Genomic DNA, 25,891 nt, shown 5'->3' with positions numbered 1-25,891 from the left:
TGTAAGGGGTGATACTAAGACTAAAGGTGCTGGCACAGTAGACTAGACCAGTTCAACCTTAAGTTATACATGTTTAATTGTATAGACTCCTCATAGCCAGAGTGTCTCAAGACTTTGAGTTGCTCTTTTCCTTCCGCTGACACCGCCACACAGTGCATCCAGGTCAAATGACTGGTGGCGAGGAGCGGTAGCTGATTGGTCATTTAGCAGGCTGACAGATCAGCTGGACTGACCTAAAACAAACAGATTCTCCTACAAAAAAGGCATCTTTCCTGAACTCTACCAGGGTCACAAGTTGGAAGACAGCCGGGATCTGGCAGAGTCTAGCTCTGGAAGGCTGACAATTGAATCTTTCTTGGGAACTCCAGAGTCTGGAGGTCCTGATCCAGCAGATGCTGCTACTGCCCCTATCCCAGCAGGTCCACCAGGAGGCGGTGTGGAGGCAAAGGCCACCCTCTGTTGAGCCACTGCCGATCTCCCTACCCCTGAGGATCCGGGCATGACTGAATGAGAGGGCTGAGGGGGGCCGATGGAGGTGTTGGAGGTGCGGGTAGAGGGCGAAGGACTGGGGGCTGCAGAGGCAGCTTGTGTTGTTCCCTCCTGGGGGAGTGAAAGCTGGGAGGCAGACATGACCCGGGTATCCTGACTCAAGCTGCCTGTATGAAGGGAGTGGGTGCTTTTGTGTGAGGCATGCCTCTGCTGGGTCTGTGTGGGACTGGGTGCATGGTGCTGAACTAGAGACAACTGGGACCCAGAGGGTCCTGCACTCGCCATGTACTGGAAAGTCCGTCCTGGGGCTGCGAGCGGGCTTTGGACCGGAGGGCTGGAGATTGCAGATCCAAACGCCCCTCCGAGCGTCTGAGGTGGTTGAGACTGAAGCGGGGACATGGAGACTGGGCTGGACATGCTCTGCATCACCTGAAACCTTCGCACCATACGAGGAGACTGCAGCGTCCCTGGGCCCACCAACGGACTCGCCATCTGAGGACAGAAGCTCATGGCCACGGCTTGCTGGAGGGTGGCGATAGCAGAGCCTGACTGTGGCTGACCAGGGGGAGCAAAGATACCGCCAACGGAAGGGGTCATAGACATCGCTCGCGGCCGCTGCAGGTCCACCAGCTTCACCATCTCACGGTCATACTTGACGATCTCCTGGATCATCTCATTCTCCCGGTTGTTGAAGACACCAGAGTTGAGATCATGCTGAACCTTGTGCATCAGGATGGAGTTCTTTTTACCTGCAGAGACAAACAAATGCGGTGATTTTTTTTAAAGAGGTACAGGCAAAAATGAGAAAGGACAGGGAGGACGAACAGCAGAACAAATATGTGAAAATAAGAGGATTTTGGAAATGGAGAACACATTTAGAGCTAGATATAGCATATGATGTCCTTCAGGGCAGGTACATCCTCCAGTAGAACAATCCCAGAGGAATGGACGTGTCACCCTGTACTCTCATCTAGTGTTACAGTGTCCTGTGTCTCTCTGAGAAAATGGCACAGCTCATTTTACTGCTTATTTCAACATTAATATTAAGGAAACATTACCTGAGTCATCATTTTGTTTTATGAAGATGGACTTCAATACAGAGAACCCTCTGCGCTTTTATATAAAAACTATATATATATATATATATATATATAATATGCAGAGAATCTTAGTTTTTAAATGGTCCAGTACAAATGTTACATGTTATTATATTGCTAATCGTATGTTTGACAGCATCAATGCAGGAGGATTTGTTTTGCTCATTTCAAGACTGTGAACGTAATATTTTTTATTTCTTACCTATGCGGTCGAGTCGGTCAATGGCAACAGTCTCAAAGGCTCTTCTCATCATGGGGTATTCTTCCAGCACCTCATTAAAGTTGTCGACAGACAGAGAGTAGAGGCGACAGTAAGTCTCCGCCCTGACGCTGGCTGTCCGCCGACCCCTCGTCAATAAACAGATCTCTGAAACGAGAGAAGACAAGGAGCAACCACTTAAAAAAAGATTTTAAACACAAGAAAAAAAGGTACTTGGCAGCCACCAACTGTTTCCTTACCTCCAAAATAAGAGCCATCCGAGAGCTTCATTGCGAGGGTGCCCTTGGTGATGACGCTGCAGACTCCGTGCTGGATGAAGTACATTTTCTTTCCTATCGTGCCCTCCCTTATGATGTAGTCGTGTGGCTGGAATACCTCGAAACGCAGCTTGGTCAACATGGCTGTTACAAAGTTTGGCTCCGCGTTGGCAAACAGCGGCATGGATGCCACCAGCTTGCGACAGTTGAAGTTGACAATTTCCTAAGAAGGGGTACATGCAAGAACAGAGAAATACATCAACGTGGAACCATGGTGCTGCACTGACGTGTCCTTGTGCATGCATGAGTAAAAGTGTGAAGGTGTTTCCCCTATATAAGATTACAAGCTGATGCCTGTACGTTGAAATTGGGTGTCTTGTCGTGTGTTTACCTCTCTGAGTGGCTCACTGAGTTCTCCCAGAATGCTCTCCTCGTCAAACATCTTGCCCTGGTACCTGTGCTCGTAGTAGTCATGGATTTTCTGTCGGAAGTCGGAAGGCAGCTTGTGGAAGGACATGTACTGCTCCACTTGCTTGTACTAAGAGATAATGAGAGATAATGTTCTGTTAATGCAGTGCACCTATTGATTTAAAAAAATGTCCACACATTTTTATATTAACCCAACGTCAGCATGTTAAGCAATGCATTATGGGAGCTGGTGATAGTCCATATGTTTCAATGCATATCCTGTGAGGATGGTCTGTGTAGGACCGACATGATAGAACACATGCCTCTGTTCATTCTGTTGAAAACTGTTCAATCACATCATTGTTATGAGGGTGGCTTATATTGATTCAAACCCACCGACACTGTCCTAATTTTGGTAAATACTCACTAGACCACAAAATGCATAACCCTCCGCAGCTGAAAATAGTGCCCGGTAAAAGCCTTGTTACTTTCGTATGAGTCATTTTTGCTAAAACCACAGAGCCTGGCTGCTTCTGGATGCTATTAACATCTAAGAAGAGCAAATGGGCGTGAAGCTGGGTGAAGAAGAGGGGGGGAAAACAGATGACAGATGGACTTTGTTGATTATGATCTTTTCATAAATCAACAATCAGACAAACACAAAGATGTAGAATATTGACAGCCTCGTCCTTTAAACACACATGAAGAATAAATACACAGAAACAAAGACATGAATTATTTGTTGAACAAGTTTCAAAGCACAAGGGATCAGATCATGTGTGTCCATGAATAAGTGTCAGTAAGATGTGCACTTCACATACAGCAAACACAGTATGGAGAAGTCTTTGTATATTGTAGTAAGCCCCCTGAGAAATAATTTGAGATTTCTCAGGGTTTGATCATTGTTCATGTTCACATTTTAATGACGAACTGTAAAATATTATATTTTCATTATTTTTCGAGGGCTTTGGTTTATATTACCCTTGAATTTCCTTGTCTTATCCTCACATAATATTTCATTTTAACAACAACACAAACTAGACTCAAATAGGGACACAACTTATCAACCACACATGAGGCGCTATCTTATTTGAGGATGATGCGCCCGTATTTCCCTTGCATCTCCTTCCAATGAGTGAGTAAACAGAGTCTATACAAACAACCACACCAAACAGCGCCGGCTCACGCCCTTCAGCTGTCGACTGAGAGGAACACGCTCGTTCTTTGATCAGCGCTATACCAAGAAGTTAATCAATGCCAGATCAATAAAACGTGAACGGCCCGACACGGCAACAACACGAGCAATCAGCTTCTATTGTTGAGAAATGCTAATCACAATCCATCCACAGTGACCAGCGACAAACAGAGGACTCCTGTACGTGGCCGGGCTGCAGAGAGGGGGACTTGAAAGAAGTGGAGGTTAACGGAACGGACACTAAACTAAACACTTAACAAAAGATTGTACTGCTTGTACTTTGCTGTCAGACTTCGTGCACTGCAGCTCAAATGAAAAGCTCGATAAGACCAGAGCTCAACCTCGCACCTGTATCATGCTCCCCGGGACTCTATTTTAAGAGGTGTTGTGGCAGCTCCGCTCACACACTCGCAACTCCCACAGACTGAAGAAGTCATCCTCTGTATACCCCCTTTATCCCACCAGCCCTAAAACTCCATTGGTGGATGAAGGCCACAGAAGCTGTCAGCTGGCTTCAAGCGACATCCCGCTCCTACAGTCGGTTTGCCTCATCAGAGCAGAAACCCTGCAACACATCTGGAAGGTCCAAGGTTCAAGCAACTGTGAGTCCTAGTCAAGACCCCAACCTAAAAACAGCTAGAAGGGAAAATACCATCACTCCATTCCTCATTCACACAGTGACTCTATGTGCACTGATTTCTGTGCCATTAATCAAACACACACAGCCAGCAGGGGCAATGTGGAGTTCAGTGTCTTGCTCCTGTTCATAGATACAAGCCCTCTACGTGTGCCTGTCCTGTGTTTTTTTTTTCAAATTAAATTATTCTTCAGCGCAGCCTACATTTCCATCCCTGCAGTTGGGTCCTCTCAGCTCAAATCTATGGCAGCTGCATGTGACCCCATCTCCAGGGGGGAGGGATTTCACTTGAAGAATTTAGGCCGGAGATGCAACTCAAGTGATATGATGTCATTTAAAATATGTTGGCCACTTCCCTGTGTACTAAGTGAGACCCCTCAGTAGCAATCTGCACTGCTTTTCACTTAGTCCCAACTGTCATGTCATCCAGCGCCTGATAAGAATTCCTACATCGGAAATTGTTTAGCCCTTTGTTTGCAGAAGGAAAAGACATTTGAAAGAGTTTTTCGCAGCGCAAGCCGATCAAATCTTCACTTTTCTTCTTCAAAGCACAGTGCAGCAGGATCATAATGACTCCACCACAAGTCACAACAGATCATTTTGTCTCCGCAGTCACTAGACTTGGTGAGCACATCCACATCGGGATGGTGTTGACGGCGACAACCATGGTCTCCCGTTGACATCCACTCTGCGTCCCACTGCCACAAAACATAAACATGAATAAACCAAAAATGCAACATTTGAATTATTCAGCATCTATACGGGGTGGGGGGGCAAGCGGTTCTTGTGATTGGTTTACGCAAGACTGAGTCTCACCTGCATGAGTAACTCTGCTTCCTGACATCTGTAAATGGAGAGAGGCCTGAAGAAATGACCCCGTGTCACAGCTCTCTCCCAGACAATATCAAAACGCTACAGCTGCTGCGAGTCTCAGAGAGCAGAAGTGCTGATTGTGGACAAAGTGGAGGTGTGGGGTGTCCATGCAGGGGGGGAGATGAAGTGACTGAGCAGCTCTGGTTATACACGACAACTCACTCCAGCCAACCGTGGCTCGGCTAAGTCTGAGAGAATGAGGCAGCAGAGGCCTGACTGGACTTTTAGATGGTGGCGTTGAATGACTTGACTCGTCTCAGTGAGCCGGGTCCATTATCTCCCGGGCTCATCTGGAATCTCTGCTGCGTCACGGAGGAGAAGCGGCGAGCGAGTGTTTGTCCGGCGCATCGCGTGCAGCGTCCAGAGCGGACAGACAAACGCTTTGCTGACATTTTGTCATCTAAAATACTGTTTTGAGGAATGTCCATTTTGTTGTTTGTCATTCAGAATACAATTTATGAGCTTTTCCTTTTAACTTCCCTCTTTCATTCCAATACTATCCATTGTCCTTCCTCTCCTCTTTCTGCTTTGTATTCATTCTAATCTTTTCCCTCTTTCTTTCCTTCCTGTTTCTTTAAATTTACTTCCCCGTCCTTTACTTTTCTTTCATTTCCCATCCTTTCTCAGGGTGTTATTTCTTACATTTCCTTTTTTTTTCAAACCCTTCCCTCTGCCTTTCCTCTTCTATTTCGTTCACCATTTTTTTCTTCCCTACCATCTAATTTAAGCTTTTTGGTTTTTCCATCTATATATACACTTCACTTTCTACCAGGGCCTCTCTTCTCCCTCTCTCTCTCCCCTTTTCCTCTACCTCTCTCCCGCTCATTCATCCCACAGCTTCTCTCCATTGGAAATTCTAATTCGGGTTCATCCCACACAGCCATGTAGATGTTTAATTCATTCACTTCATTCCCGAGCTAAATCGCCTCATTACATTACGAAGCACATTCACCAAAGAGAAGAGAATCAGATAGCGGCGATTCAGAGCTTGTGTGCATGTCTTCAGTTGGAAGAGGTGTACAGAGGGAGGACCAACACACTGTGGGGTCTCACGCAGTACAAAGACTCATTAAATGAAAGAGAGAAAAACCCACGATTCAGTCAAAGGGAGTGACAACTAAAGGAGACTGGCTGATAGGGGTTCGTACATCAGACGTATTGTCTACTAGAGTAGAGAGTATGATTTGGCACCCCCACAGGGACACTGTTTTTGTTGTAGATGTAGGGGAACAGGAATCTCTTTGGCCAACGTCTCTGCACAGTCAGCCCGGTTCTGGGTAATTGGAGCGATCAGTGACAAGTAGTGTTGGCTAAGAGAAGACACACGGCTGTTGATGGTGTCAGCAGCACAAAGACGGAGTAAGGGAGGATAGAAAACGGTGTTGTGTCCCGTGCGGTGCCACATCATGGCTGAGCGCTCAGACTGGTGTCTGCTCTCTGACTGAGACTAGCCTTTAACACTCCAAGAGAGAGACGCTGATTCAGTGTATAACCCCCGGCGAGGCCATTAAGAGCAGATAATGGATGCAAAAGGTGTGTTAGTGCAGAGTCATAGCTTCCGCCTTGAAGGGAGAGTACATGTTTTCGAGGGAAGATGGAAAAATCCGCAAACAGAAATTGCTATCTATTATTTTTCTCTGACCGACTCTTCACTGTCCCGTAAAAACCACATCTCCAAAAGGTCAATAAGCAGATAACATCAGGAGCCATGTTTTCAGCTGCTATAGGTCTGCAGACCTTTGTCACGCTGTGAGGTTTCCAGGTTTTTTTCTTAGATATGTCATGTTTAAAATAATCAACTAGAATTTGTTTTATCCTCACCCAAAACTAAATCAGAATAAATTGTAAATTTATAAATATGCATCTCATTAATATCATCAGAATGAGGAAATAATAAAATTGAATGAATAAATGTGTTTGTTTCACTGAAGACACTTTCTGACCTATCACACTTGGAAATCGAATAAAAAAGTATTTTATGCTAGGCTTTGAATTATTTGTGACATATGTGCTTTTCCTGCATTGATAGGTCAAAACATCTGATGCGAGAAAAGCAGAGGTGGTGTCTGCAGCTGCTGAAAGATCTAAATAGTTTAGCATGTTTGTCCAACTACACAACACACTAACCCTTGCTCAACAAGTGTCTGTTAAAGTGCAAGATGTGCAGAGGAAACAATAAGTCATTAAGCATTTATAAAAGTAGAACTTCCCCCACCCTGACAGGTGATGTGAACAGTGTTGTCAGTCGAACAGATGTCAATCAGGCAGTACTACTGTACATGTCACATGTACGTCACCTTGTTAAACCATTATTACGAACTGCTGGGCCAGGAAAAAAAACACATTCACGTCATCCCCCAGAGGTGTCAAGAATTTCTGACAGTTAAGACAAGTCTAACTACAGAGATGTCAACAGACTGATGGTGAAATGACTGCAAAGCCACCATCAGTGCATCTAAATAAAGCCCTGTTGTTTTTATTCTGCCGCTGGGGCATGAATGCAGAATGAGGCCGAGTCTGATCAGGAAGAGATAACTGAGAAAACTTGTGAGCAAGTGAAACGTTTGGGTGAAGAAGTGTTTCTCTTGGACAGATGTGCAGGTTTGCAGGTAAAATCGAAACAGAAATGAGTTCGGACCTCGAGATTTCAAAGAGCCATATTCAATTTTCGTGATCACCAGAAATACATTCCTAAATTTGCCAGTGGTGACACAAGTGAGGCTGTTTCTATCTCTCGGTCTCTCTGTGACTTTGCACTTTGTGTATAAATAACTCACAGCTCTCTGCACCAAAGCCACCAAACAAAAATCCTCCCTATATTCCACCTGCCTGGATCCTGAGTCAGACATTACACCTGGGCTGGAATAGAAACATCCACACAAAGTGAGCCCGGGCCTCACAGGGGCTGTAACAGACTGCTGCAGACAGACACCTTCTAAAAGAATAAAACATGCCTCTCCAAGTCCTTTGTGTAGGTGTGGTAAATCCACCCAGCAGCATCCGCTCCCGCCTCACTGTCATGACTGGCACTTCTCTGCTCTGCTTGGTTTTTTATTTACTTATTATTTTTTATTTTTAATATATCCATCTTGAGCTCAGAAGCTAATCCTCACAGAGCGGCAAACTGGTCAGGATGTGTAGTTTCCGGCCCTCAGCAGAAAAAAATAATTTTCTGGGATGGAGTATTAGAAAATATTACTAAATGTCTAAATGTGAGTGGATACACTCGGTATTATCAACAAAGTCCTTACTTCTTTAATTTAACAATAATGTGAATAAAATACTGGCTGTTTGGGGATTTTACCAAGTTAATTTATCACAGCCCCTAAAAAGAGAGTCATGCTACAGTCCCCATATGAAACCACATTTAAATTCATTAGATTAGAATTGTATTTGAATCTATACCAAATTGCAAACCATGTATCAGTCTCCTACAAATGTAATTTTTTTTCCGATATATGACTTATTCTATTCGATATCTATGAGGAATTAACGATAAAAATTCAAAAAATTCAAAATGGTTGTCTGGATCTGCATGTGGATCTTGGATCATGCCCCAGCCTTGAACGAAATAGCTTTGTCAGTTTTGCGTACTGACTAACAAACAAACAGAGGGAGACGAAAATAGAAATTCAATTTCGAGGGTAAATATACAAGACTTAACTCACTGTTCCGACTGGTTCTTGTGCAAAATCAAGTGGACATTCAAAACTGAGGGTAAAACCTCTGAGGACTGATCTCCTTCCTCACAGATAAAACACAATGGATTTCTTTCGGGCCTTTTAACTTTCCATTCCAGGACGCACACTAAAGAAGAAATCACCAGTCAGCACACAACTTGCTGAATCACCGTCTTCTGAAACATTTATTGAATATGATTCAAGCATCCATCAACACAGCTGATAAAACCCCATGAAAAATTTCACACAACTCTAGCCAGACTATATCCATCTATGTCACGCTGATGGCGTCCAAATATCTCGCAGTGAACCAGGACGTGTGTAGACAATAAAGCCCTGCTGTCTCCCACAGGTTTCCCCTCCCCCTGCTCCCTGTAGGAGCCGGTTAGCATTAGCACTGAACCTCTCAAGGACACCACCAACAAAGAGGAGAGGAGAGGAGAGACAGAGAGAGAGAGGGGGGGAGAGAGAGAGAGGATGGATTCAGGTGGAGATGTTTAAAAGGTTAAGAGAAAAGGGAGGATGAGATCATGTACAGAGGGATGTAGTTAAAGGTGCATGAGAGATTGTAGAGAGAGAGAGAGAGAGAGAGAGAGAGTGCAGGTAGATGGAATGAGTGGGTGATCAGGGGGAGAGAGAGGCAGCCACGGTTGCTTACGTCACCTTCAGGATGACATTGGCAGGACACACAGGTCTGCTGCCTCATCAATTCCACTGTTGCCCAAGGGGACATCATATCTCTCTCTCTCTCTCTCTCTCTCTCTCTCTCTCTCTCTCTCTCTCTCTCTCTCTCCCTCTCTACGCCCAGACCCTGGCGACGTGGCTCTACCTGGCCGAACACACCCGCAGCCTCTGATTGGCTGCCGAGAGCCAGCAACACTCCCCCTGCTCCCCAGCCGGCGAGACTCTGCTTGGAAACAGAGAGGCTGCGCTGTTTCCACCACAGAGCCCTGCTGCAGCACGGCTCAGGGCCGCTCGGATCCCCATCATGGCTTTGAGAGAGATGTCTCATACAGTCAGAGGGAAACACACTCTAATGACAGCAAACAGTGCGTGAGTGATTTAACAGGAGCTGATCATGTGGAGGAGAGAGTGTGTTGGCGTGACCTCATACTGTTGCACCACATTACAGCTAGTTATGCACATTTATAACACTAGTTAGAATATGTCATATTCATTCTATAGAAATCCTGCGCTGCAGATTAATGAGCAGATATGAGGCTGCATTAAAATTCCCACCATCCGCAGCATATACTTAATAATGTAAAATCAGCTGCAGCTTAAATTGACCAAAGAGAAGAGGAGAATTACAAAAACTAGACAAGCATTAATGAGCTGCACCATTGTTTTGATCAGCAAAGAGAACTTTAAAAAACTGAAGGTTATTTAACCTCATTGACCTTCCCCAGTGGGCTGGCCAGTACAGACTCATACTGGGAAGTCACCAAAGACGTTGTCCCCCCTGATACTGATTCCACCATCCAAACTCTTTGTTTGGTGGTCTGTGGTGGTTATTTGCTTACCATGTTACTGTGAATACCTCCAGTTAACACCTACCACTGGAACAGAATGGAAATCTCAGTATGCAATGTTCGATGTGGTTTATCACATCTGGCCGATACCAGACTCACTTAATCACACAAGTATCTACTCTGATTCTGATGTAACCGATCAAATCGCATCATCCCTGAAACAAGAGCTTTATTTTCTTCAAGTGGATTCCCAAGGTTTCCAAAAATACCATATATATCATGATATTTTTGTGAAAATGTGAATAAAATGACACACAAGACTCCTCAAATATATACTTTTGTATATTTCAGAAAGACAAACGTGTTGAGAACATGGAACAGAGATGATTTGACGAAGCTCCTCACCTTTTCCTGATACTGCCGTCTGGAGGAGTCCAGGGATTGGATGAGAGCCGTTGCATGGCCAATAAAAACAGCGTAGCAAGTAGCTCCTACAATCATACTTAGCATGGTGAGCCAGATATCTGATAGACTCTCCGGGGCCTGCCGACCGTAACCGATGCACAGCATGTGGCTCATTGCCTTGAACACAGCAAAGGAGTAGAGCTCTGACCACGTGTCGTTCTGTAGAGAGATTGAAAAAAGGAGGCATAAACAAACAGTTTAGGTGACATCAAGGTCACACATAAAAAAAAAAGACATGTTTTGAGGGTGAGTGGTGGCAGAGACAAGGGAAGCAGAAGAAAGGCTTCGGGGGCAGCAGGGTCACGGAATAGCACTTACACAAATGAGAACTCAAGGGAGAGAGTTGCACTGGAGAAGGAAAGAGGAAGGAAGTGAAAAGGACATCAGGGGAATCCTTCGGGGCCGAATCAGTAAAGTAGAGATGGTTTTGGAAATCATTTCCTCCAAGAGAACTGATAATGAGAAGTTATTAAATATGGGCTTTCAGAGCTGTGTGAATAGAGATCAGCTACAGGTGGTGACAGCCGGGCAGCAGGCACGCGGCTGCCTTCGTGGAGCTTTACAAAGGGGCAGACCTCATACTGTAACTTATAAAAAACATCAAGGGGCATTAATCATGTTGTTGGATCAACCCTCTATACCTCTATCACATTTGTAAATAATAGTTCAGTGTTATTTCCCTGCTGCGAGCGGCCTTTTCTGATCTTTCATCCTTAAAAATAATATAGAATTGGTTCAAGGGAACAATCCCAGGCACAACATAACGGCCTGTTCCTCTGCAGAGATGTATTATGATCAGTCGTGATGGACGAGATTAAAGAGCCACGCAGCGATAGAGGCACCGCTCCATCGCGAGCAGAGGAAAACATGTAGACCCAAAAAATAAATATAGCTCCACCAAGTGGGCTGAGACTAAATGGTGTATGTGAAAACAGAAAGAAAACAACGGAGTGAAACAGATTGAATAATGGATGAACGATGGGCACTTTGATTCTGAAATAGCACGGGCAAAAGAGAGCGAGCGAGAGAGAGAGACTGCATCCTCACAAGTCTCCACAGGGGTTTCAGTTTGGGAACCATCCACTGCTTTGCTGGTAATCACCGTCTCCATTAGCAGCACATAAGACTGTTTGAAGTCAGCTGACGATGTGGTGGCTTTAAATTGATCATCCGGTGTCTTGAGCTGTTCCTTTGTGTGCGCTGTGGCAACCTGGCAGTGCAGCGGGCCTCCTATGCAAGAAGATGCTCAAACTTGAGAGGAGCGTGCCGTCAGAATAAAGGTCTGTTGCTGCACAGCAGAAGTCGTGCTCACCGTGTACCATGCTGTGAGTATGAAAGTGTTAACAGATGTGTGCGGCGGCGGATGGTGTATGAAGAAAGGTCAGGATGTCGAGTCACCGGTGAGATTTTATGATTAGAGCCGCACAGAAATACAGTCTTTATTTTCTTCTGCACAGGGTGATGCATAAAGTGTTTTAAGAAATACTCGCAGCTTTATTTTAGCATGTTAGCATGGTTACTTTTATTTTTACTCATGGTTAATCAGCACCAAGCATGAAGTACAGCTGAGGCTGATGAGACTGTCAAATTAAATGGAACATCTAATCCACATTGCTGGTAATAGTTGTCGTCACATTTAAATCTTAACCATGGATGTCAAACTGCTGGTAGCGCTTGATGAAAAAGAAAATCAGGAGATTGCAAAATTCATAGGCTGTGTCTCAGTTCAGGGGCGCAGTCGGCCCATGAAGGAAGTGGTCTTCATGGGCCTGGTAGACCACAAAGGCCCAACCCAAGTATGACAGTCTTGTCTACATACACTTCGTAGAATGTTTTAATTCTGTCTGGTTGAGTTGAAGCATGATACTCAAGTAGTGCCAGCACGTGCAGCCTGTTGAGGCTTTCTTTTCTTGGGAATGGGAGGACACATTTGTCGGCTGTATCTGAAGGAGCCTTCAAAATGCGGCAGCAGGCCCGCTGTGACGCAATTGAGACACATATTTGTAAATTATCCTCTGGGGACCATGCATTTCTAGACAAGAGTTCATGGTGATCCATGTGATAGTTTTCTCATTTTTCAGTCTGGACCAGAGTGCTGCACTGGCCTAATATCACCATCCCGGGAGCCAGGGCACTAGCACGGCTAAAAATGATGAAGAGTCCAAAGACCTGCACAAAAGATGAACTTTTGCTCTGTTACACACTCCCTCCTTTCACAGAGGCCTGATGGACTGAGTCTTTCTATTCGAATGACTGACGTTGCGGGAGAAATGACAGAGAGGGGAATAAGCAGATAATGAATAACGGAGCAATCCAATCCACTGAATGACCAATCTTTTCTGTGTGTCCAACAGGCGATAAGCTAGACAAATATCAAACGATAATTGACGCACATGTAACAAGGCCTCTGCCCCGGCCCACCAGTTTAAATTACAATGGCTTATCTGAGCTTTATTCTGCAGTCACCTCTGTCTCGCTCTCTCTCTGCCTCTGTCTGCCTGCAGCTTCACCGAGTGCATGTGGTCTCTTTATAAACTGTGGTGTGGAAAGTGAAATGGGTTTTTACTGGATGTGAAAACCAGGTCATCCCCTTCCCCACGACAGTTCAAAGGTCAAAAGAAAAGTGGCATGCGGTATGAATGAATGGCAAATACTGTATTAGTGAAGCACTTTGAGTGATTGTCAAGACCTGAAAAGCTCTATATAAATACAGGCAATTTACCATGTAATTACAAAGACCAGAAACAGAGGGACACAGCGAGCCTGCCTAGTTTCAGCATATTCATAAATGTCTCTTTAATAGGCGTGACCTTTAGTGTAGCTGCTATATCAGGTTAGCGGTTTCTCCTGCTCCAATGGCTCCTGGCTTCACATGTACAAACATGAACATGGTGTTTCTAAAAGGTCCAGTATACCTGTTGATGATGTTGTAATCTTTCATTGCCTGCAGTTAGAGTTCATATGCACTTGTATTCTGTAGTGCAAAGTATAACAAACACCTTACAGGTAATCTCACTATTATGGAGACTAGATTTCTACATCTAGTTTTGAATATGAATAAGTTAGAGGGGATACTGCGAAAAAAGTTATTGCTGTAAAATCCGAGATCTCTCGCTGTCATCCTCATGATGTAAACTGAACATAATGCGCAAATTGTGTAAATGTTTAATGTTCTGTATTTATTTAGCGGGTTTCCAGTCTTATCAACCGCTCAAAGTCCCATTCATCCATTCACACAGCACTTCCATACACTATATAATGCTCTTTCTATCACACTGCATTCATACACTCTCAGCCCAGCTGTCAGTGGACACTGCAGACTGGGATCAATCCACTGACCACCTGGTTCTTGAACAACCTTCTCTACCTCCAGAGCGGCAGGCAGAGGTGTTGTGGACACTTTTAAGTAGACTTTGAATGACATTAGGCTTCTGTATTGCATTACTGTCTGAGAGGCCATAAGGTCAGCTCCTGCTGTTCAGTCTGTGTCTATGTGACTGAACTGGAGAGTGCACTGATGGTTTGGGGAAATGGTCCCAGTCATGATGTGACCTTTGACCTTTCACTGTGACCATATCTAACTTAGTAACTGTCGCTCAATCTTCAGAAAGTTTGAGGTAAAATTGTTCTCGACATAAATAACGTCACAGCAGCTGGAGTAATGTGTAGGTCGGATACTGTAGCACCGCCTGTACTCTGCACAGTGAGATCTTTTTAGAACAAAAACACCCGAGCTGCTGTGGGACTGAGATAATCACATCCTTCTCTCTCCTCGCCCAGGAAAGAAACATCACCTCATCTCTGGTCCATTTACAGAGGTCGGACAGCAGCTTTTACTTTTCATGTTTATCAGCTGTTATGGGTCTAGTGTGAGTGGTTCAAATCAAATTCACGACTTCTAGCAACAGACCTGCAAAACTGTTTAGTCAAACTATAGCTGTGGTGACTTAATATAAAGATTCAACACCATGTAAAGTGATTAGCAGCTTTTCTTCTCCAGCCGAGCTGACCATTATGGTGCAGTGTCATCATTCTGATGCTGCTGTCTCTAACATAGATATTTACTTTCTTGTGGCAATGCTGCATAAAACTAATGCCAAATATAAACTAAATGAAATGAATGGATAGAAGTTTGTGTAGAATGCAAAAGCCGCCTATTTTCCCTGAGGTATCACAAGTTCGACTCTAACCACTGGTCGGTGGATGTCTTCCAGAGAGGGATGCGAGGCCTGATGGATGGCCTGGCCTGCTACACAATGGCTAATGTTACAAGCTGTCATCCACTCAATAGGGGGGCAGTCGCAGGTGGCTGTAGGAGGCCTGTACCATGCCAGGCCGGGACTGTAGTTTAAGAGTGACGGCTCTCTGGAGACTGGCTGTCTCTGATTATACAGAGGGTGTGAGCAACAGAAGAGTCGGGAGCCTGTCAGCCCTGAGCTTCATCATGCTGGACTTCAGACGCTGCACTGTGCACACTGCACACTCATCCTCCTCTGTGTCCTGTTTTTAAACATGAGTTTTCTTCAGGTTTAAGTTGTTGTGCTTGCGGTAATACACAGGGAAGGTCAGCACTGTTGATGCATACATATATGAAATAAAAGAAGGGCTATATTTAGAGACAACCAACTACTATCAAAGGTCATCATAATTTCACAAAAGTATAATGTCTGAAAATTGCTTGTTTTGCTTGAACTGAGAAACAGAAGAGCTTGATCGTGAATGACTCAAACAATCAATCAATTATTAATCGTTGTTGATTAACTTTCATCTCAGCAATAGTTGTGTGAGAAATCTTTCAGCTTCACTATTTTGTCCGTATATTTTAATTCACAGAGACGTCGAAACAAGAACTCAGTGATTGATCATTTCTTTTTAACACTGGGCGTCAAGCGTGTATTTCATATTAAGCTGAACACTTGCAGTTCAAGGCAAAATATGATGGAGTCTGTTCTATAACATCAAAGACTTGGTTTGGATTTGGTCGAGAGTCGGCCTCAGGGACAAGCGGACCCTCCTGCTCTGATCTAAGTCTCTAAATGTCTAAATGCAATCTGGGTGCAACATTGATATAGTATATGTAGTTTAATTCTTTTTTATAATCCAGAAGGTTACTCTGCATTAATATGAGTATATTTTCTGAAAATAGATGATGGTTTTAATGGTGGAAGAAACAGAAAATCCAGCAACCTGTTTTGCGATCATAGAAAATATTAGAAGTATATTTCCTCTTTCTTTTCTTTTTCGGAGGTCTCGGATAAAATATTCGATGAAAGCACCGTCAATCAGACCCTAAACATCCGTACATTATGTTGCTGACATCCTGAGTCAAAGGTGTATTATATGATTCGGTCAATGTTATAAATGTTAACTAATTAATTTAATAAAACTAATGAACAGCACCAGTAAAAGTGAAGTATGTCCCCTTCCGGCACTTTACACGCAAAGGAACTCCTTTCCTAATCACCAGGCTATTTATTCTAGTTGTCACATTAACTCTTGAATATTGTACAGTAATAGAAACTGCTGCCATCCAGTAGATATTCCAAATGGAAAAAATTTAAAAGCAGTCAGGTTCGGCCCTGGCAATGTCGTAGAGCGGGACCCAATCTGTTTCAGCACTAGTTGGACCTGTGCCTCGTGTCTGGAGTGGTGTGGTCTCCCCTTGCTGAGTAAAAAGCTGGGCCGACAGACAGACCTATAAACAACCAGCTTTTATCTCTGTGAGAGAGACACTGCAACAAAGAGCCCAGCTGCCTGGTCGCCTGGTCACATACTCCCCCAATCCCCCCCCCCCCCCCCCCCCCTTTATCTTCCCTGTCATCACCCCCCTATGCTGAAGAGGAGGCATGGGGAGGATCAAGGTGCGCTCAAATCTCTCTTTAGATATATTAACTGAGGTTTTCTCTTCTTTCGTTTTTTAAAGAAGGGCTACTTGGGTAAATTCCTAATAGAAATAACAGTGGGTGCATGGGTACATGTATGACGATCATCTGACCTATTGCATCTGATATCTCAAACCAGAACTCTCATTTAATCCATAGGCAGTGAAACAATGTCCCTTTCCTAACACTAAATACATGTATCTGGCTTATTACTGATAGATTTATGTGATTTGACTTCGGTTATATATATGTGTGCATTAGCCGTAATCTTTTGTTGAGCGAGTTTTGGCTTTCAGACATACATTGCCCCACTCTTCCAAGGAGATATCTTCCTGCATGTCCTCCTTCCAAGCATTCAATCGGTCCATGCAAGATTCAGTAGATCCAGATACAAGTAAGTTGTACAATAAAGAGATTTGTCCTCTAAATGAAGATCTTTGTCTCCAAGGTCAATAGAGGAGGGACAGTTATTATTGGGTTTCGGGCTGTTGATATATATATATAAACAGTGGTGTGTTTGCGTATATTCTCAAGCAGATCAACGCGTGGCAACATCCGCTAGCATCGCCACTTCCGGTTGTGGACATTTAGGCTTAAAACCTGGTGTAAATGACCTTGTTCTGAGTTAAATATGAACGTCAGGGCCTGCAGACACTTGGATGACACCACACCAACTTACTCAAACACTTCACCCACCCCTTCATCTGCATAGTGGTGAGTAGATAATGAGTGAATTTTCATTTTTCAGTGAACCTTCCCTTTGAGTTCTCCAAATCTCATCATACCATCACCATTATACAAATCCCCAATCTTACTTAACCTGTTAATAGCCCATAAGTGAAATCCTGGATCAGCTCTCCCTGCTCTGAAATAATCATTACCCCAGATGGGACTGGAGTAGGAAAGGCAGTGTTTTACCTTATACCAAACATGAATCATGTTCAGGACAAACGGATTCATTGTTTCTCTCCTCAGATTCCTAATGTTTGTGGAGTAGATATATAAATTGAGTGGTGGTTTAGATGTAGTTGATATCGCTTCAATGTCTATCCATGTGGGGGACGGAGCTGAGGAGAAATAGAACATTAAAGTACGCATAGTACTTTTGGAAAGCTAATAAGCAATTCAATTTAGCATTCATTAGGCTTGTAAGCAATCTACAGTACTAATAATTATAAGAATTGTTATGTGAACCTGTGCTGACGCTGGTATTTTATCTTGTGGCTAAGAGCAGCCTCACTGATCCACTAATGTGGCCGTAGACTATTCATCTTGTGTCAGTGAACTGGCCCCTATATTTAACATTGCTTAGCCTTTCAAAGCACGACTTGAACAAATGTCCATCTTCTTAGCATTGACATTGCTTTGTCAGGACTATACGATTAAAGATAAGATTAAATTACTGTTTGATTTTTTTTTACATAGCAACAAATTTTGAGTTATGAGGATCGTCAGCCCATTTTCTGGTCTTTAAAACAAGATGAAGCTCATTCAAACAAAAGATTGCTCATCTGTTGATACAAGCACATGGATCTTTCTGTTTCATTAAAAGACAAGAAAGGGTTTATCCCCCACATATTGACTGACATCCATCCAATATTTTTTGATTACGGTCAGACACTTCAATCAATATCTGTAACCACGATCAGCTCTTTCCCACTCAACTAAGGATGAAAGATGTAAGTCCAGTTTGCGCACATACCTCCATCTTGTTGAGAGATACCCAGCAGTCTGAGGGGAAATCCTGCAGCATTGGAACCAGGAACTGTAGACAGCCGTCCCAGTGACACAGCAGCAGCATCATACCGATCAGGTTAAAGATCCGCATCACAGCACTAGCCAGGTCATAGGTCATATGGAAGATCTGGAGAGAGAAGGTAAGACAGGAGGGGGAGTTTAATCTTTAGTTAGTCATTCAGAAAAATGCTTGATTTAAGGAGAGATATATACTGTATTTGTATTTTGTTTAGGAAAATCTTAATTTATTAAATTCATATCACAGCAGCAGCAGTCAGCTCCAAAGTTTCTTTTGGATTCCAAGTTTGATTAATGAGGCGAAGAGACAGGCTCCCATCAGCCCTGAATCAAACACAGCAGGAGTAGGTAGGACATTTGTTAAATGGAGACACATGACATCAATCAGAGTCTCAAACATCCACACGGGGTCCAGTCATACACGGACAAAACGCTCACGCGAGCCTGCGGCACAAAGACAGACTAACAAGGCAGATATGCCAATTTGTACAAACACACACATCCAAACACACAGGATGATGGACAGGGACCATCATGATCCTTAACAACTGATAGTCTGTGCTGCCTCACCCATCAATCATTCTGAGTCACCGGACAGTCACTGAGGCCAATCACATATCGCCTCACTGACTTCAACAGACCGCTCCCTGTTGCTGCTTAAGTCCGACGGCTGTTTTAACACAATAATTACATTTATGACGTGTACATCTAGAGCTAACAGTAGTTTTCATAGTAAGAACAGTGTCTGATAAAGATGACTATGAAGGAATGGGTGGTTTCCTACTTAGCGCAGTTGAGGGAGACGTGATACTCTGTGTTGGCAATGATCAGAATGAGACTTGAATCACATGTGTTGATCTTTCTGAATGCCGCTTTAACCGTTATAGGGTCAGTAACTGACAATTTCTCAAATAATTTTTTACCGAGGCTGTATGAGAGAAAGTGAAGTAGACACAGTGGTGTTGGTGGATGATGTATGTGTTAAGCACCATGGACAGCTCAAACACAGCTACAGGATCTAAAAGAAGTTCAGACTTGTGGATTTTCAAAATAAAATGATGGCCGATAACGTCAAAGAGACAGGCATTGCCTGTGTCAATGTCTCACACTCCACTGCATCTCCTCTCTCATTCTCCATGCATGCCAAGTATCATTTCCCATCATGCACCACTGTGTGTGTGTATGTGTGCGTATGCCATCCTATCTTCCGAAATCCAATTATCCAAAGGTCAAGTGAGCAGCCGAGCCCCACTGCGCTGCTCACCACTGCAAAATGCCAACACCATGCTGCAGATGCTGGCATAAATGAAAAGTCGAGTGATCTGATGACATCTTTGGTCCGCCCGTCTCCCAGGCTGTTCTCCTTCATTTGAGGAAGGAGTCCGAGGAGAGGCTGGAGCAGGGCCCCCGACAAAGTGCATCCCTCACTGAGTAAATAAAAGCCAAGTGGTCAAGAAGGGCAGGGCTGTGTCTTTGAGTTCAATGAAGTGACTTTACCTGGCACATGCAGAGCACTCAAGTCAGGCCTCTGGAGAAGAGAAAACTCATCCAACTCTCCAAATGCTTTAAATGATCAATTAGTGACATATATAATCGCAGTCAGCAGCCCCCAAGTGCTGCATATCATCATCACCCGCTACTCCACCTGCTCTTCCTCTGGCATCTTAATTGATTAACTGTGTTTGGCCTAGTAATAGGCTGCTTATTAGACCGCCTGGTGCTGCCTGTGGGACTGTCAGGTCAGACAGGGAAACAGAGGGGTAGGGGGGAGTTGGTTGACAGTTACATTACTTAGAATGCAAGGTTTGTTGAAGCTCAAACATCCTGCTGACATAACACATTTCTCACCAGGTGAGGCAAAGAGGCAGATTGTTGGCTCGCTCACCAGCCAGCAGCAGCATATTGGAGCTAAATCGTCAACTAGATTGGGTGTTTCTATCCTCTGTGGCTAAAGGTGATGTGACAAGAGTTAATATAATATAAACACAGGGACAGCTTTGAAATGCATGCTCTTACCTCCTCCCATTGGTGAATATAGCGTATTAATCTGGAGAGCCTCAACAGCCTCAGAAGACTTAGGATCTTGGTGAAGCGGACGATCCTCAGGGCCCGCGCAGTCTTGTACACCTCTGAGTCGATTCCCTTCTCTACTATGAGGAATATGTAATCCACTGGGATAGAGGATACAAAGTCCACAATGAACCAAGTCTTAAGGTACGTCTTCTTAATGGTTTGAGGGTCCAAAATTATGTCTGAGTTGTCCTCAATGATGATTCCAGTGCGAAAGTTGAGCACCAGGTCCATGAGGAAGAAAGTGTCCGAGACCACATTAAAGATGATCCAGGGCGTAGTGGTCTCCTCCTTGAAGAAGGTGATGCCCACAGGGATGATGATCAGGTTGCCCACCATAAACAGCAGCATTGTGAAATCCCAGTAGAACCTAGAGGGTGTGTGCGTGTGTTGTGGTGTGTGTAAATGGATGGTGTGTTTACATGTGTGTGTGTTTGTAGAGTACAGGAGGAGAAAAGGGGGGAGAGGGAGTGGAGGAAAAAAAAGACAAAAATAGAGTCAGATAAGAAAGGGGAGTTGTTGTGGAAAGCCGATAGGCACAAGAGACTTCCTAGGAGCTGCCCATAGCCTGTCTGAACAGGAAGAGAGTAATGAGAGAAAGACGTGCTGAACTCTAGTTTCCTCGACTAACTGAACTTAATTAGCTATTCAGGCTGCATTTTCCAGGTTTAAATGATGAATTAAAGGATCGACACAAGTTTCCTCCTTTCTACTTAGCCCTTCTGTATTGTCAACACTCGCTTTACGACCTTCTTATTTAAGGTTTGACTTTGAAAAAATATGGGAAATAATAATACCGTCTAAGATTTTAAATCGTTGTTTTCATTTTCTTCAGACCTTGTTAGAACCAAATATGTAGACGATGATGGTGGAGATAATCAAACACGGAAATATCCACAAAATTTTTTTTTATTATATTTTATACAATATATGGACTATTCATGAGCTATGTATCACTATTTTGGTGAAAATAGTTTACTGACAAAGACAGGTTCAGCCTATGTTATTTTTCAGAGTGATTTTATTTATATTTGGGATACTAAGATCTATTTGAAACAAATAGACTAATCTGGTATATGCTTATGGTATATGTTATAGAGCCAGGGTATATTTGATCTCAATCAAGGTTCTGACTAAATAGGGTTTATAGGAATACTCTAATACTATAAAATTAGTGAAAGTTAAAAAGTATCAAGATGATAAATCCATTTTAAGTAGAGGGCCAAACCCAATACAGGGTTAATTCGCACACCGCACTAGGAGCGTGTTGACCTTGCAGTGCATATGGAGGCCGAGGAGGCTCAAGCCAGCAGTGATGTGGCAGTTTAGTGAGTGGGACAGACGGAGAGTAAAAGTAGTGAGGTTGTCAAAGGAATCTCTGCAGGACAGGTGCAGCGCTGAGTCATTACACTGCGACTTATGCAACAAGCTCTGACTCCTCCACTCCACGGTATGACAACAATAACCGCCCTGATGATGATAATGATGATGATGTCTGAGGAAACTTTGCTGCTTTAGCTACGCATTCATGTCGAGGGCAGATTGTCTGTGTTCTCACCGTGTGGGTGTGGTAAAGACAGGTCTCCAGAGAGGCCTGTTGTCAAATTAACCTCTGCAGTTGGAGACATCTCTCAAGTTATAGCCTTCAGGGGTCTACTGAGGAGGTGTTATATGATGCAGATGGTCCATATATGAATGGTGTTGTGAGGAAGGGGGGTGGGGGCCTTAGAATAGATTGAATAGGGTCGGGGGGAGGAGATGTGTGTGTGGGGAGGAGGGGGGGGGGGGGCTAAAGGTGTCGCGCTCAAACGCAACTCCAATTTGGACGGGGAGCTGTCCGCGCTCTGTGGTGCTGAAACCAAACCGCGCAGCCCACAGGAAAACCCCCGGCTACATGGTTCCCTGGTCCAAATATAATCCAGCGACTCTAACGCGCGTCGAATAAATGCCTCATAGGCTCATTTTACTCAGCCATGGGTCGTGGATTTCGCTATAAAAATAAATTGTCGGACAAAATCGCTGCCGGGTGAAACACTGGGTTATCAGTGCCGAGCCGTGATCAACTGAGCGCATCCGTCATTAAAATGCAGGATCCGGAGAGTCGAACAGGCGTCTCCAGTGAGCATCCTTGAGGTTTTCGCACACTTGGCTCAAGGTGACATTCCATTACTGAGTGCATCGCGCACTCAACCACACACATACACACACTATAGCCTATACATCCTGCCAGCATGGCTCTATAGACGCAGAGAACGGCTGATATTACAACGAATGTTAAGTAGTTATTTGAAAAACGACTGAAATTAAGTCGGGTTAGCGTCAAAGGTCTTTGTTAATGTGAGCGTAAAGTGGAGATGTGTTAGCAGGCCGGGCTGGTGGAGCATCCCAGGCACGCTGCTGTACACGCGGAATAGGATTTGTTTACAACACCGAAAAGACGCTGCTAAAAAAAATCAATTCGCCTGACAACAGGTTGTTTGGGGAATAATGGCAGCAAGTTGCGATGCACTGATGCAATTCTCTGCACATTTAATCGGGGGGGTGGAATGAAAAAGCAGCATCCTTCAACAATATCACTATGCATGTGTTCCCATGGAGCCACCGTGGTTACTCACTGTAAAGTAAGTTGTAGGGAACAATGGGGACCCGCACTGGCCCCTCATGACTTTCAACGTGCAGCAAATGGCTGCTCCAGCTCTTACCTGAAATCGCTGTACGGGTGGATAATCCAATTTCCAGCTGATTTGACCCTCTCCTGCTCCCGCTCCACCGCCTTTTGACTACCATACATGCGTAAGGAGAATTTGTTAACTCCAGGCTGCAGCATACTACTAAACTGCCGCTGCATGAAGCTGGCTTGGCTGCCCTGTTCCCCATCTTCGGCGGGCACAATCGGCGGTCCATCCTCCGGCTTCAGGAAAGTGACAGAGTTCCTGGGCTGCTGGTTCTGAGACGGGCCGTACAGGGAGGACGAGGCTTTCCGGCTTGGTGCGTTGGAGAAGGACACCTTGGAGTCCTTTTTCTCGTGGACACCGCTGGACACCGGGGTATGGCCGGGGTTTGCGCTCTCTCCTCCGTGCCCCCCGGTCAGGGACCCGCCTGGTGTGATCGAGCCGTCCATGCTGGCTCTGGTCGAGTTACAGGCTCCACGCTTGGCGCTCCCTGCGTCCTCGGCCCTCCCCGACCCTCCCGTCTGCTTCTCCTGCTTGGAGATGATTGAGCGCAGGCTCCCGGTACCCGAGTCCCTCCTGCATTCTCCGTTTTTGTTGCATTTCATGCTGGAAATTGGAGCGACGCTGTTGCAAACATCACCCGCTGTCGCGGTTAAAACCTCGACAGCGACCACTGATTCTGACGCCTTCGCCCCAGATGCTCTGCTGGTCTCGCCGCGTCGGGCAGCATCGCCCGCACAGGGTGTCTGGGTCTCGGCAGCTCTGGAGGCAGCAGAGGGCCGTCGGGCGGCAGGAGCTTCCTCTGTGTGCGTAAGGCAGGGCTCCTTGTTGGAGTTTCTCCTGGAAGCCGAGGACGCGGCTCCCCCTCCTGGCGTAAAGTTCTTCATCCTGATACTGCCTCCTCCTCCTCCACTTCCGCCACTGCCGCTCCCCCCGGCTCGGCGCAACCGCGGATGCTGAAACTTGGACTCCTCTTCTCCGTCCTCCGTCTCATCCATCACAACGTTGCTGGCCGCTCCGGACTGCTTACCGCTCGGGGCGGCGGATGTGCCGGGGTCCAGACAGTTGTGGCTGCTGCTCCTTGTGCACTTGGACGCGACAGCCTTGGGTGCGCTGACGCGGCTGTAACCACTGCCGCCCACTGCCTTCTTCTTCATGGTGGCAGCAGACGCCGGTGAAACGTCGTTCCTGTCTACGACACTAAGCAGATCACATTTTACCTCCAATTATCTTTGAAGAAAACCAATCAGATTTTAGAGGCGCAATGGAGAGTAGAAGATAGAGGGGGAGAGAAAGGAGAGGTGAGAAGAGGGAGGGGAGGACGTGACTTCTTTTCTAAACTATGCGCTTCTACTTTCACCATGTCATCCTGTGACAGATGCTCTGGAATCAGACTGACCGACACGATTAATTGCGTCAAATACCAAAAAACTGTTTTCTTGTCCCGCTCCGAGATCAGTTCAAGTACATTTCTATACGAGGCCTCTCAGACATGACACTTACCTCAAGGAACTTTAATTAAAAAACCACACGTATAGATGCTTAACATGAGGTCAAATCAGGTGCATACTAACATCAAAAGTTTAATTAGCACGCGTTAACGACAAGTTAAAAGGATGTCATGTGTTTTAGAAGGTGTTTTCAATGACACACCCCCATGAATTGGTGTCAACCTGAATTGTCATTTAGCGCGCCCTAGTGGTCATCAGAGGGAGAGACGTGTTCAATATTTTGTGTGACGCAACTGAAACTTCAAATTGTATCAAAGGGACTTACTTACCACTGCAGTGGCCTTCTTAAAACTGCCTAATTTGAATGTGCTGTTTGCTTGAATCAGCTATTTTAAAGATGTGCTCAGCAACCGCCACAATCTTTGGACCCAACACCCACTGCTACAGAGCACTGGTCGCCTGTTTATTCAAGTATTATTAATATTGAAAGTATCGTGAATAGAAATCACACCAAATTCAACACTCGCTTCCTCAGCAAATTTACAATAGACATTCCAAGTGTCTATATAGCAACACAAAGTGTAGATTTGGTACCGTGCCCACCTGGTCCATTGTTTCTAAAGGATTCAAGGCTTTAAAACACCAGAAAGACAGAATCCGCTCAGTCACTTGCTTCAGATAGCACCTGTAACAAGGGCAAACAAGTACAGCAGAGGTATCAATGTTCCGCAAACCGAAAGATGAGTCTTCAGCATCACCAATGAGCTATTTAGTGCCCCGGTTTAAACTGTTTGATGTGAGCCTAACAGCTGATTGCACAAGTGCAGTAGAGTAACAAATGGGTTTTCATATCATCTCAGTTAGAAGGAATGACACCAGTACTGTATATGCGACGGTGTGAAAGCATGTGTGTGGCAGCGATCACAGCTCCAGAGCATCATCCCTACACAGTGAAGATATGGGCCATGATAATTGAGTGCTCTGTCACCTGAGGAGAGATAATGTAGCTAACCTCTTTTCCTTGATCTAGTTTGGGTTGAATCTAATTTGGCTGACATATGTAAGATTTAGTATATACATGCACTTAGGCATCTGCTTAGCAGCAGCAATATGCATCACTGGTGCCAATCAGATCATTTATACCATCTCTGTTACTTATTTATCCTAAATATACCTAATACGGAGAAATGATTGAATGAACTTATTTGTACTTCTTTCCCAGTTTTACAACAAATAATGGTGCCTTTTCTTCACAATAGCCCCTGTTT

At 44.7% G+C, this 25,891-nt stretch overlaps 1 protein-coding gene across 1 annotated transcript; it reads right to left on the bottom strand.

Moving 5' to 3' along the window:
- Positions 1-288: 288 nt before the first annotated feature.
- Positions 289-24,362, bottom strand: LOC128454826 (potassium/sodium hyperpolarization-activated cyclic nucleotide-gated channel 2). Its single transcript, XM_053438383.1, has 8 exons — positions 23,203-24,362; positions 20,447-20,870; positions 18,378-18,539; positions 10,734-10,952; positions 2,455-2,601; positions 2,046-2,286; positions 1,789-1,953; positions 289-1,238 (listed from the first exon to the last, which is right to left on the bottom strand). The coding sequence occupies exons 1-8, from the start codon at positions 24,327-24,329 to the stop codon at positions 289-291; spliced, it is 3,435 nt and encodes a 1,144-aa protein (XP_053294358.1). The 5' UTR covers positions 24,330-24,362.
- Positions 24,363-25,891: the final 1,529 nt, after the last annotated feature.

Source organism: Pleuronectes platessa, chromosome 13 (genome assembly GCF_947347685.1).
Source record: "Pleuronectes platessa chromosome 13, fPlePla1.1, whole genome shotgun sequence".
In the NCBI taxonomy this organism is placed as follows: Eukaryota; Metazoa; Chordata; class Actinopteri; order Pleuronectiformes; family Pleuronectidae; genus Pleuronectes; species Pleuronectes platessa.
The sequence above is the reverse complement of the archived record's forward strand: the minus strand, read 5'-3'. Positions and strand labels throughout refer to the sequence as shown.